This window comes from Cetorhinus maximus, chromosome 12, assembly GCF_964194155.1.
Source record: "Cetorhinus maximus chromosome 12, sCetMax3.hap1.1, whole genome shotgun sequence".
In the NCBI taxonomy this organism is placed as follows: Eukaryota; Metazoa; Chordata; class Chondrichthyes; order Lamniformes; family Cetorhinidae; genus Cetorhinus; species Cetorhinus maximus.
This window is the reverse complement of record NC_135890.1, coordinates 66,366,282-66,379,002: the sequence shown is the minus strand read 5'-3', so window position 1 is coordinate 66,379,002 and position 12,721 is coordinate 66,366,282. Positions and strand designations below refer to the sequence as shown.

The following is a 12,721-nucleotide window of genomic DNA, read 5'->3' as shown; positions in this document are numbered from 1 at the left end:
TTTCCCAAGGCTGTGCTTAACTTGGTTGTCATTTCAGCATACTGTTGGACAAACCCCAATATTTATATCATGATTAGGATCCAGCTGGTTTTGCAAATCTCCAAATCTCAGTATGAGGTTTGATACAATAAAGGATGGGAATGTTTCAATCTCAATGTAGTCCACCCTGAACTTAGTATAACTAACTGCAGGGGTTCATTGTGGGACAAGAGAGCTGAACAGTTTGCAGGATAGGGGAACCTCTTGCACTCTGCAACACTGTACCTTCTGTTAGCTGCCTCTGTGGAGAGCTTACGGCGAGCAGAGCTGTGCTTCTGTGGCTCTTTCAATGCAGTCCTCTGCTCCTTGACCCGATCTTCCTGCAGTACAGCTCGACGCTGGCTACTTTTCTGAGAATGCTTTCTACCTACAACAAGAAAACAATGAAATCAGTTGCAGGATTGTCAGAGGCCTCAGAGGATTTACTGCCCAAATCCTCAAACTGGAGAACTATACTCTTAAGCGAAGATGAAGGGAGAAGTGATCTTTTACAAATTAATTAGTAAAAACAATCTATTTATTATAGATTATCGTAGCAAATTATCATGGAGTAGAACTAAATGTAACACCATACAAAAATGGGACTGACAACTAAAAGTGGCTTGATAGTTCAAGCTACAGAGTGTTGGTTTCCATTCAAAGGGATTGACTTGTATTGCTGTAAGGATGGGTTTACACTCGAGTCTGGGTCAGAGAATGAGCTGTGTCCTGTCATATTTTGAAATTTTAACTATTTTCCCACAGAAAGTACTTTGGGAAAAAGTTGCCTTTGAGGATTACACACTAAAGTACAGTGTATTCACTATTTTTAAAAAAACTACATTGATTTGCAAGGTGACCAGGCAGTTAAAATGCTAACGAGCTAGGTTTTGACATTAACAAAACCAAAAATTGCTAGAAAAATTCAGCAAGTCTGACAGCATCTGAGGAGAGAAAGACAGAGTTAACGTTTTGAGTCCGTATGACTCTTCTTCAGAACTAAAGAGAAGTAAAAATGTGGTGAAATATATACTGCTTAAGTGGGGTGGGACAGGTGAAGCTGGATAGAAGGCCAGCGATAGGTGGAGGCAAAGGAGAGATGGTGACATTACAACGTTGACATGGTGTCCGACCCATCTCCCGCACCTCTGCCCTCACACCTTCCTCTCCCTCCCAGAACCATGATAGGGCTGTTGTCCTCACTTTTCAACCCACCAGCCTCCGCATTCAAAGGATCATCCTCCGCCATTTCTGCCAACTCCAGCATGATGCCACCACCAAGCACATCTTCACTTCACTCCCCCCCGCTGTCGGCATTCCATAGGGACCATTCCCTCCAGATCATAAGCTCTCTCCTCCATCCTCATACCTTTTTGATCCCCTTTTATTCAAATATTAATTTTTTAATTTTTATATATTTTTTCCCACCTATTTCTATTATTATTTTTAAAAATTTATTTCCATTCATTGTTTTATCCCCACCTTTTAGTCTATTTCGATATTTTCTCCCACGCCGTCCCCTCCCCCAATCACATCCCCACTAGAGCCATCTGTCACTTGCTCATCCTGCTTTCTACTCTTAGCACCTCCTTTAGCCAGTATCACCACCATCAACAACCCTTCGACCTTTTGTTTATGACATCTTTCGCAATCTCTCCTTTGCCTCCACCTATCGCTGGCCTTCTATCCAGCTTCACCTGTCCCACCCCCCCTTAAACAGTACATATTTCACCACATTTTTACTTCTCTTTAGTTCTGAAGAAGAGTCATACGGACTCGAAACGTTAACTCTGTCCACTTTTAACCCGCCAACACCTCCAATACCTTGTCACTCCCTACATCAATTTGCTTAAGAACCTCGCAGTCTCTCTCCCTGAGTTCGATACCTTCATCCTCATTCTCTTAGGTGAAGACGGATGTGAAGTATTCATTCAACACTCTAGCGATGTCCTCTGGCTCCACCCATAGATTGCCCCCTTGGTCCCTTATGGGCCCTACTCTTTCCCTGGTTATCCTCTTCTCATTGATATACTTATAGAATATCTTGGGATTTTCACAACTTTTACCAGCCAGAGCTTTCTCATATCCCCTCTTTGCTCTCCTAATTGCTTTCTTAAGCTCCACCCTGCACTTTCTGTACTCCACTAATGCCTCTGCTGATTTGCTTCCCTTGTACCTGCTAAAAGCCTCTCTTTTCCTTCTCATCGTAACCTGAATATCTCTGGTCATCCATGGTTCTCTGGGCTTGTTACTCCTTCCTATCACCCTAGAGGGAACATGTTGAGCCTGTACCCTCCCCATTTCCTTTTTGAACACCCCCCACTGTTCCTTTGTAGATCTCCCCACAAGTAACTGTTCCCAGTCTACCTTGGCCAGATCCTGCCTTATTTTACTAAAATCCACTCTCCCCCAATCCAAAACCTTTTTTTGCAACTTGTCTATTTCTTTGTCCATAACAAACTTAAACTGTACCATGTTGTGGTCGCCATCGCTAAATTGCTTGCCCACCGCCACCTCAGCCATCTGTCCGGCTTCATTCCCCAGAATTAGGTCCAGCACTGCGCTGTCCCTTGTTGGACCCTCTACATATTGACCTAAAAAGTTCCCCTGTACACATTTCAAGAAATCCACTCCATCCAAGCCCTTTACACTATGTCTATCCCAATTAATGTTGAGAAAGTTGAAATCACCTAATATAATTACCCTATTGTTATTGTTTTTACACACCTCCACAAATTGTGCACATATTTGCTCCTCAATTTCCCGCTGACTATCTGGAAGTCTATAATAAACACCTAACAATGTGGCTGCCCCTTTTTTATTCCTAAGCTCTACCCACAAAGCTTCATTCAATGCCCCCTCCAAGATATCATCTCTCCTTACTGCAGTAACTGACTCCTTAACTAATAATGCAACACCTCCTCCTCTTTTACCCCCTCCCCTGTCTCGCCTGAAGATTCTATATCCTGGAATGTTGAGCTGCCAATCCTGCCCTTCCCTCAACCACATCTCAGTGATGGCTACTATATCATAATTCAACGTGTCACTCCTCATCCTTAACTCATCCGTTTTACCTGGATTACTCCTGGCATTAAAGTAGAGGCCATCCAGCCTTGCCTTACTCCCTTGAAACTTAATGCAGCTGTACTCCTTCTGACTTGATTGTTTTACTGTATTATGATGTGTCCTTATTCTGCTAACATTCTGTGTCCCCTCCCTCTGCCGAATTAGTTTAAACTCCTCCCAACAGCACTAACAAACCCGCCCACAAGGATGTTAGTCCCACTCTCATTCAGATGTAGACCATCCCACTTGTACAGGTCCCACCTTCCCCAGAAACGGTCCCAGTGATCCAGGAATCTAAAACCCTCCATCCTGCACCAACTCTTAATCCACGTATTCATCTGCGCTATTCTATTTCTGAGCTCGCTAGCATGTGGCACTGGGAGTAATCTAGAGATTACAACCCGAGAGGTCTTGCTCTTTAGTCTACTGACTAACTCCCTGAATCCTTGATGCAAGCCCTCATCCCTCTTATTTACTTATTATAAAAATATTTTTAAAATGTTGTTGATGATCAAATGCCGTTTTATTGATTCTAATGTCATATAGGGGAAGAAGTCTGCCAACCTTACCCTGTCAAACCGACATGTGACTTTATACCCATAGCAATCTGGCTCTCAACTGCCCCCTGAAATGGCCTCACAAGCCACTCTGTTGTATTAAACCACTGCAGAAAAATAAGGTATTGTCGATGTACATACATTACATGGGCTGCAGTGGGTCAAGGCAGTGACAATATATTAGAAGCAGGAAAGCAATTAAAGGTTATTTTGTTTAAGTCAAGTAGGACGATTCACTGATGCAGGGAATTGTAGCATGTTCGTTGTTTTGTATTATTATACAAAAATGAACTGACTGGAATTCAGTGAGTGTGAATATAACAGTTAATCTGCATTATCACTCCCTGCAAAATAAAGCATCTTAATGATTTGTATTTGACCACACTTCTTCTGTCTATCTTTGAAACTATCGGAGAGACTAGGTGCGAGAAAGGCATGAATATTCAGCTCAGATCGTTAGGAGGTACTTTTGTTACACCCCTGGGTTGTACAATTATATAGTTAGACACTGGACTGTAAAGGCACATACCTAGGGAGGCCACTTATGGGACTATCCAAGGGAATAGCTAAAGTTAGGTCCAAACTTGTAACACTCATATCTACTAGTAGAATGTACAGTCAAGACTTCAATCAACCATAAAAATTAATTAAATTAAATTAAAACTTCATAGATAATATGTTTTAATAAACATTAAACAAAAATAACACAACCTGAAGCTTCAGGTAACTTCAACAAAGGCTCTTCATATTTCTACAACTCCGTGTGATTTCCTGCAATTACTGAAACCCATTATTGATAAGCCAGCATGTAGCAATGCCAAATACATTGTGTGAATGCCCAGGACTGAAGTTAGTTGCCAGTTTTTAATGTACTCTAGGGGAATTATCAGCCTCTGAATGGGTTATGCAGCCTTGTTATTCACTCTATCTTATATGGTTTGCAGTTAAAGACTTGCATTTATATGGTACCTTTCGTGACCTCAGGATGTCCCAAAGCACTTTACAGCCAATTAAATACTTCTGAAGTATACTCACTGCTGTAGTTATTTCATTCAATTTAATTATATACTGGCCATGTTATTGCAGATTTCTGAATTGCTTTGTCTGATTAATTCACAATTGTTCAACTTTCTGTGTAACAACGAACACATCAATAACACGTCAGACCTGCTGAGTTTTTCCAGGTATTTTTATTTTTGTTTTGGATTTCCAGCATCCGCAGTTTTTTGCTTTTACATCAATAACACGGACTCCTGGACCAACACCACCTATCAATTGAAAATAAATGCTGATTTGGAGAGTGAGATGATGGTTATAACTTGGCTATGAAGGACAATATCAGAATTGATGCAGGAAAATTGCACATGATGCTGAAAGGTTCAATTCTCAGAGGCACAAACTGGAAAATAGCAAGCTAGTAGTGTGAAGGGTAATGAGGTTAAAATGAAAATTGAATCTCTCACCATCATGTATAAATCCACAGTATATTGCTTTTGCACCTGTTCAATACAGCCGCTTAATATTCTGCTCTCAGACAGGTGGGGCAGTTATAATAGACTCTCCAGTGTACGTTATATTGGAACACAGGATAGATTAAAGAGCTACTAGAGGTAACTGAAGGATCCCTACACCCTTATAACCACATTGGAGTAAGAGAAGAACACACAAGAAATAGGAGCAGGAGTAGACCACACGGCCCGTCGAGCCTGCTCTGCCATTCAATGCAATCATGGCTGATCTTGGGCTTCAACTCCATTTTCCCACCTGCTTTGTGATCATGCAGCTCCTGTGCTTTGGCTGTTGAGTGTGCTGTAGCAATGCAGCCTTTACCACACATTGAAATTGGCCAAACAGCTTTTGAGCTGTTGGATGAGAATTAACCTACAAAAGGAGATGAAGGTGGCATATTTACCTGTAGAATGATCTCTGCAACTCAATTGGGCAGTATCTGTGAATGAACCATTTGGACTAACACACGATGAACTCCCTGCTAAAACATAAAACAAAGTAAGAGCTCATTCAGCCCATTATATTTGTGCTGGATCTTTACTAAAAACAATCCAAAAATAGTCCCATTGCTCTGTAATTTCCTCAAAACTATACATCTTTCTCTGCTGCAAATATTTATCCAAATTTCCTTTAAAAGGTGCAATAGATTATACGTCATATATATAAACCCAATCCTTGTGTTTTCCCGAAAAAGGTATGATCTCCCAGTTATCCACATACCTTTGCCCATGTTTTCCTGGATTCTTTTACATTCCTCCTCAGTTTGACAAATTTCCTCCTTTTGTTATGGGTCAACTGAGAGTGCATTCCCCAGACCATAGAAAAGTTACGGTGCAGAAAGAGGTCATTCAGCCCATCATGCCTGCGCCAGCCAAAAAAGAGAAATACGAAACTGGCCGTTCATTTTAATCTCACTTTCCAGCCCCTGGTCCATAGCCTTGCAGGTTACACTTCAGATGCAGATCCAGGTACCTTTTAAATGAGTTGAGCGTTTCAGGCTCAGCCACCAACTTAGAAAGCAAATTCCAGACGCCCACTACTCTCTGGGTGAAAAGGTTTTTCCTCATGTCCCCTTTAATCCTTCTACCAATCACCTTAAATCTATACCCCCTGGTAACTGACCTCTCAGCTAGGGGAAACAAGTCTTTCCTGTCTACCCTGTTGAGACTCCTGATAATTTTGTACACCTCAATTAGTTCACCCCTTAGCCTCCTCTATTCTAAGGAAAATAACCCTAGCCTATCCAATCTCTCCTCACAGCTGCAATTTTCAAGCCCTGGCAACATTCTTGTAAATCTCCTCTGCACTGTCTTCAGAACAATTATAACTTCCCTGTAATGTGGTGACTAGAACTATACACAAAATTTCAGCTGTGGCCTAACCACTGTTTTATACAGTTCCATCATTACATCCCTGCTTTTGTATTCAGTACCTCACCCAATAAAGGAAAACATTCCATATGCTTTCTTGACCACCTTGTCCACCTGTCCTGCCACCTTCAAGGACCTGTGAACATGCGCTACAAGGTCTCAAACCCTCTCAATAACTTCCCATTTATTGAGTATTCCCTTGCTTTGTTTGCCCTCCCCAAAAGCATTACCTCATGCTTTTCCAGATTGAGTTCCATTTGCCACTTCTCTGCCCACTCAACCAAACCATTGATATCATTCTGGAGTTGACAGCTATCCTCTTCACTATCAACTACACTGCCAATTTTTGTGTCATCTGCAAATTTCCCAATCGTGCCTCCCACATTTAAGTCCAAATCATTGATATATACAACAAACAGCAAGGGCCCCAACATTGAGCCCTGCGGAACACCATTGGAAACCGTTTTCCATTTGCAAGAACGTCCATCAACCATTGCCCTTTGTTTGCTGTCACTGAGCCAATTTTGGATCCAACTTGCCATCTTTCCCTGTATCCCATGGGATCTCACTTTCCTGACCAATCTGCCATGTGGAACCTTGTCAAATGCCTTACTGAAATCCATATAGACAACATCCACTGCACTACCCCCTTCAATCCTCCTTGTTACTTCCTCAAAAAAAAATCTAAGTTAGTAAGACACTGCCATGAAGCTATTAATGTATTTAATATTTTGGAAAATATTTTTCTTTTAAAATAGAGGTTTAGTCTGCAGGTGTGTCTTAATTGAATTAAAGTCAGCTAGTCTGGGTGTTTTGATGGGTACTAGTTTTGATATGGAAGAGAGATAGCGTGCATTTGCATTTTTTGATTGAGTATTCAAGAAGTGGGGTGAAAATTTGATGCCTATTTAGCAGGTACCAAGCCATATGTTTACATTACTAATAAAATTGGTACTATGAAAGGGTTTCATTGTTAAAAGGTGAAGTTCAAAGAGGCTGGTGAGACAATGAGAATTTGAATTCAATCAGTGGTGGTAGGTATAACTTCAGCAGTTTTCGGGTGTGCAGAGCAGAGGCAATGTGAGATCAAAAGGCAGCTGCAAGCCTCCAACTGGTCCAACTGGCTCCACAGTGAAAAGAACCTCACTTTGAATTCATAAGGTGAAAATGCTTTGCCTGGTATTTGGTTAAGTCTATGGGTTGCTGTTGCCTTAATGGAGATTAGTTTGGGAATTTGTTAAAAGTTATGATAGTAGTAATTTGTAGTCATGTATATATATATATTTTAACCTATGCAAATTAATAAAATGTTTCAATTAGTTTAATGTAAAGCCTGGAGAACTGGTGGTCTGATTCCTGAATTTAACACTTAAAAAATAACACTTAAAATTACATAACACTTAAAATTATAGGTTATGACAGTTATTTAAAGTTTCCCTCTGGGAATTTTAAATAACTCCACTTTACCAAGTGCATCGGTCATAACAGACATGATCTTACCCTAACAAAACCATGCTGACTATCCCTGATCAATTGTGCCTTTCCAAGTGACAGTTTATCCTGTCTCTCGGAATTGTTTCCAATAACTTGCCCACCACCGAAGTCAAACTGACCAGCCTATAATTTTCTGTCCTATCCCTCACACCCTTTTTAAATGATGGTACAACATTCGCAGACCTCCAGTCCACTGGGACATTGCCTGTATCTAGTGAGGATTGGAAATGATATTCAGAGCATCTGCTATTTCCTCCCTGGCTTCATTCAACAGCCTGGGATATAATCTATCTGGCCCTGGTGATTTATCCACCTTCAAGGATGCCAATCCCCCCAGTACTTCCTACCTTGCTATGCTTATTGTATCTAATATTTCAGACTCCTCCTCTTTAACTAGAATGTCTGCATTATCTCTCTCCTTAGTGAAGACAGAGACAAAGTACTCATTGAGAACCCTGCTCACATCTTCAGCATCAACGTACAAATTACCAAGTATATTTCTGATGGGCCCTACCTTTTCCTTAGTTATCCTCTTGCTCTTAATGTACTGGTAAAACATCTTAGGATTTTCTTTGATTTTACCTGCCAATATTATTTCATACCCTCTCTTTGCTTTCCTAATTTCCATTTTTACTTCACCCCTGTATTTTCTATAATCCTCTAGGCGTTCTACAGTGTTAAGTCTTTTGTGACTGTCTTAAGCTTTCTTTTTCTGCTTTATCTTGGCCTGTATGCTTCTGGATGACCAGGGACTCTAGATTTGGCCGTACCACCCTTTTTCTTTGTGTGGACACGTATATACTGTGCCTGTAGAATCTCGCCTTTGAATGCCTCCCACTGATTTGACACAGCTTTTCCTTCTAATAGCTGTATCCAGTCCACTCTCGCTAGCTCACCTCTCAGCTTTGTAAAATTAGAAGTTTTACTCCCGTTCTATCTTTGTCCTTTTCCATAATGATGCTAAATCTAACTATATTATGGTAACTATCTCCAAAATGGTCCCACCGCTACTTCATCCACTTGCCCAGCTTCATTTCCTAAGACTAAATCTAGAATTGCACCCACTCTCGTTGGGCTTGTTACGTTCTGGCTAAAAACTTCTCTAAAATGCAGTTCAAGAATTCTGTGCCTTCCGTGCCCTTCACACTGTTCATATCCCAATTGATATTAAGGTAGCTGAAGTCCCCAATGATTACTGCCCTATTGTTTTTGCACTCAGAAATATGCCTACATATTTGCTCTTCTAACTCCCTTCCACTATCTGGGGGTCTATAGTACATTTATTTCTGAGCTCAACCCATATGGCCTCATTTGATGATTAATTTAGTATATCATCACTCCTCACAGCTGTAATTGATTCTTTAACCAATAATGCTACACCCCCACCTTTTTTATCCCCCTCTCTATCCTGCCTGAAAATTCTTTATCCAGGGATGCTGAGCTGCCATTTTTGCCCCTCCTTAAGTCAAGTTTTCGTTATAGTGATGATATCATGCTGCCATGTGTCTATCTCTGCCCTTAGCTCATCGACCCAAGCCCAAATCAGGTTTATATACTGAAAAATAAAAATGAGCCCAACACTTACCCCTGGGGTATATCACTCCCAGCACATAACTCAGAGGTATATCACACCCAGCACCGAGCCCTGGGGTATATCACTTCCAGCACGTACCTCAGGGAAATATCACTTCCAACACTTACCCCTGGGGTATATCACGTTCAACACTTGCCCCTGGGGTATATCACTCCCAGCACATACTCCTGGGATATATCACTTCTTTATAATCTTTCATGGGATGTGGACGCCACTGACAAGGCCAGCATTTGTTGCCCACCCCTAATTGCCCTTGAACTGAGTGGCTTGCTCAGCCATTTCAGAGGGCAGTTAAGAGTCAACCACATTGCTGTGGGTCGGGAGTCATATGTAGGCCAGACTGGGTAAGGACAGCAGATTTCCTTCCCTAAAGGACATTAGTGAACCAGGTGGGATTTTACAATCGATGATAGTTTCGTGATCATTATTACTGAGACTAGCTTTATATTCAGATTTATTAATTGAATTTAAATTCCATCAGCTGCCGTGCTGGGATTTGAACTCACATCCCCAGAGCCTGGGTCTCTAGATTACCAGTCCAGTGACAGTACCACCACCGTCTACCCCGTATACCACTTCCAACACTGAGCCCTGGGGTGTACTATTTCCAACAGCGAGCCCTGAGGTGTACCAGTTCCAACAGTGAGCCCTAGGGTGTACCACTTCCAACACTGATCTCTGGGGTGTACTACTTCCAACAGCGAGTCCTGGGGTGTACCACATCCTACACCGAGCCCTGGGGTGTACCACTTCCAACAGCGAGCCCTGGGGTGTACCATTTCCAACAGCGAGCCCTGGGGTGTACCACTTCCAACACTGAGCCCTGGGGTGTACCACTTCCAACACCGAGCCCTGGGGTGTACCACTTCCAACACCGAGCCCTGGGGTGTACCACTTCCAACAGCGAACCCTGGGGTGTACCACTTCCAACAGCGAACCCTGGGGTGTACCGCTTCCAACAGCGAGCCCTGGGGTGTACCGCTTCCAACACTGAGCCCTGGGGTGTACCGCTTCCAACACCGAGCCCTGGGGTGTACCGTTTCCAACAGCGAGCCCTGGGGTGTACCGCTTCCAACACTGAGCCCTGGGGTGTACCACTTCCAACCCTGAGCCCTGGGGTGTACCACTTCCAACAGCGAGCCCTGGGGTGTACCACTTCCAACAGCGAGCCCTGGGGTGTACCACTTCCAACAGCGAGCCCTGGGGTGTACCACTTCCAACAGCGAGCCCTGGGGTGTACCACTTCCAACAGCGAGCCCTGGGGTGTACCACTTCCAACAGCGAGCCCTGGGGTGTACCACTTCCAACAGCGAGCCCTGGGGTGTACCACTTCCAACAGCGAGCCCTGGGGTGTACCACTTCCAACAGCGAGCCCTGGGGTGTACCACTTCCAACACCGAGCCCTGGGGTGTACCACTTCCAACACCGAGCCCTGGGGTGTACCACTTCCAACACCGAGCCCTGGGGTGTACCACTTCCAACACCGAGCCCTGTGATATACCATTTCGAACAGCGAGCCCTGGGGCGTACCATTTCCAACTCTGAGCCCTGGGGTATACCACTTCCAACCTTTATCTAGTCCAAGCAACATCCATTTCTCTCTTTATTTCCTGTCCAATCATCTTTCAATTCAGCATGATGTCAGTTTTTGTCAGTTGTGGCGTCTGCCATCTTGAACTCAGGTTGCTCTACAGTCCCACACCACAGCATTGAACAATTTTAGTCAGAGTCTCTGCTATCTCCTCTCTGACTTTTTTCACCAGTCTGGAGTGCAGCAACTTTCAGGGCCAATATCTTGTTTACCTTGAACTCTGCTAATCCTTTCAGAACCAATTCCTTTACTATATTGTAGGTCAGAGTATAAATCAAGAAGTGACGGGGGTTTATAAGAAATGTACAACAATAATTGTGAGAGATTTTAATCTCCATATTGATTCGACGAATCAACTTGGGAAAAGTAGCCTTTCGGGATGTATTGAGTGTATTCAAGATAGTTCCTTAGAACAATACATTCTGGAACCAAGCAGGAAATGGGCTATTTTATACCTGGTAATGTGTAATGACATAGGGGTTAATTAATGACCTCATGGTAAAGATTTCTCTAGGTAAGAGTGACCATAATATGGTATAACTTCATGTTCAGTTTGAGGGTAAGGAATTTGGGTCTGAAACTAGTTCTTAGACATAATTAAAGGCAATTATAAGGGTATGAAGACAGAGTTGGCTAAAGTGGAATGGGAAAATAGGTTAAAAAGTAAGATAGTAGAGAAGCAGTTGGAGACATTTAACAAGATATTTCATAACCCTGAACAAAGATATACTCCATTGAGAAAGAAACACTTTACAAGAAAGATGAACTATCTCTGGCTAACTAAGTAAGTTAAGGATGATATCAAATTGAAAGAAAAGTTGTACAATGCTGCAAAGATTAGTGATAGGCCAAAAGATTGGGAAAATTTCAGAAACCAGCAAAGGATGGCTTAGAATAATAATAAAAAGGGAAAAATTGGAGTATGTGAGAAAACTAGCAAAAAACAGAAAGCAAATGGTGTTAGGGATGATATAACAGCATGGATAGGGGACTGGCTAACTAACAAGAAAAAGAGTCAGGATAAATAGGTCATTTTCAGGTTGGCAAACTGTAACTAGTGGGATGCCACAGGGATCAGTGCTTGGGCCCCAACTATTTACGATCTATATTAATGACTTGCATGAAGAGACAAACTGTATTGTAGACAAATTTACTGATGATACAAAGGCAGGTAAGGGAAGCAATTTTTGAGGACGATACAGAGAGTCTGCAAAGGGATATAGATAAGTTAAGTGAGTGGGAAAAAATTTGGCAGATTCGTGGGAAAATGTGAGATTGTCCACTTTGGCAGGAAAAACAGAAAAGCAGAATGCTGCCGTGCAGAGGGATCTGGGTGTCTTTGAACATGAATCACAAAAACGTTAGCATGCAGATACAGCAAGTAATTAGGAAAGCAAATGGAATGTAGCCTTTATTGCAAGGGGATGGAGTATAAACATAGGGAAGGCTTCCTTCAGCTGTACAGGGCATTGATGAAACCACCTTGAGTACTGTGTACAGTTTTGGTCACCTTACTTACGGA

At 42.3% G+C, this 12,721-nt stretch overlaps 1 protein-coding gene across 2 annotated transcripts in view; it reads right to left on the bottom strand.

Annotated features, from left to right (window-relative positions):
* The window catches only part of ccdc74 (coiled-coil domain containing 74), a 45,810-nt gene that overhangs the window by 18,176 nt on the left and 14,913 nt on the right, over nucleotides 1–12,721 (bottom strand). Inside the window, exons 4-5 of one of the 2 annotated variants that reach the window (XM_078553796.1) lie at nucleotides 5,554–5,631; nucleotides 265–406 (exon numbers count right to left, since the gene is read on the bottom strand). In XM_078553796.1, coding sequence (XP_078409922.1) covers nucleotides 265–406; nucleotides 5,554–5,631 — 220 coding nt within the window. The remainder of the gene's footprint in view (nucleotides 1–264; nucleotides 407–5,553; nucleotides 5,632–12,721) is intronic. The other variant, XM_078553797.1, reaches the window with a different exon arrangement.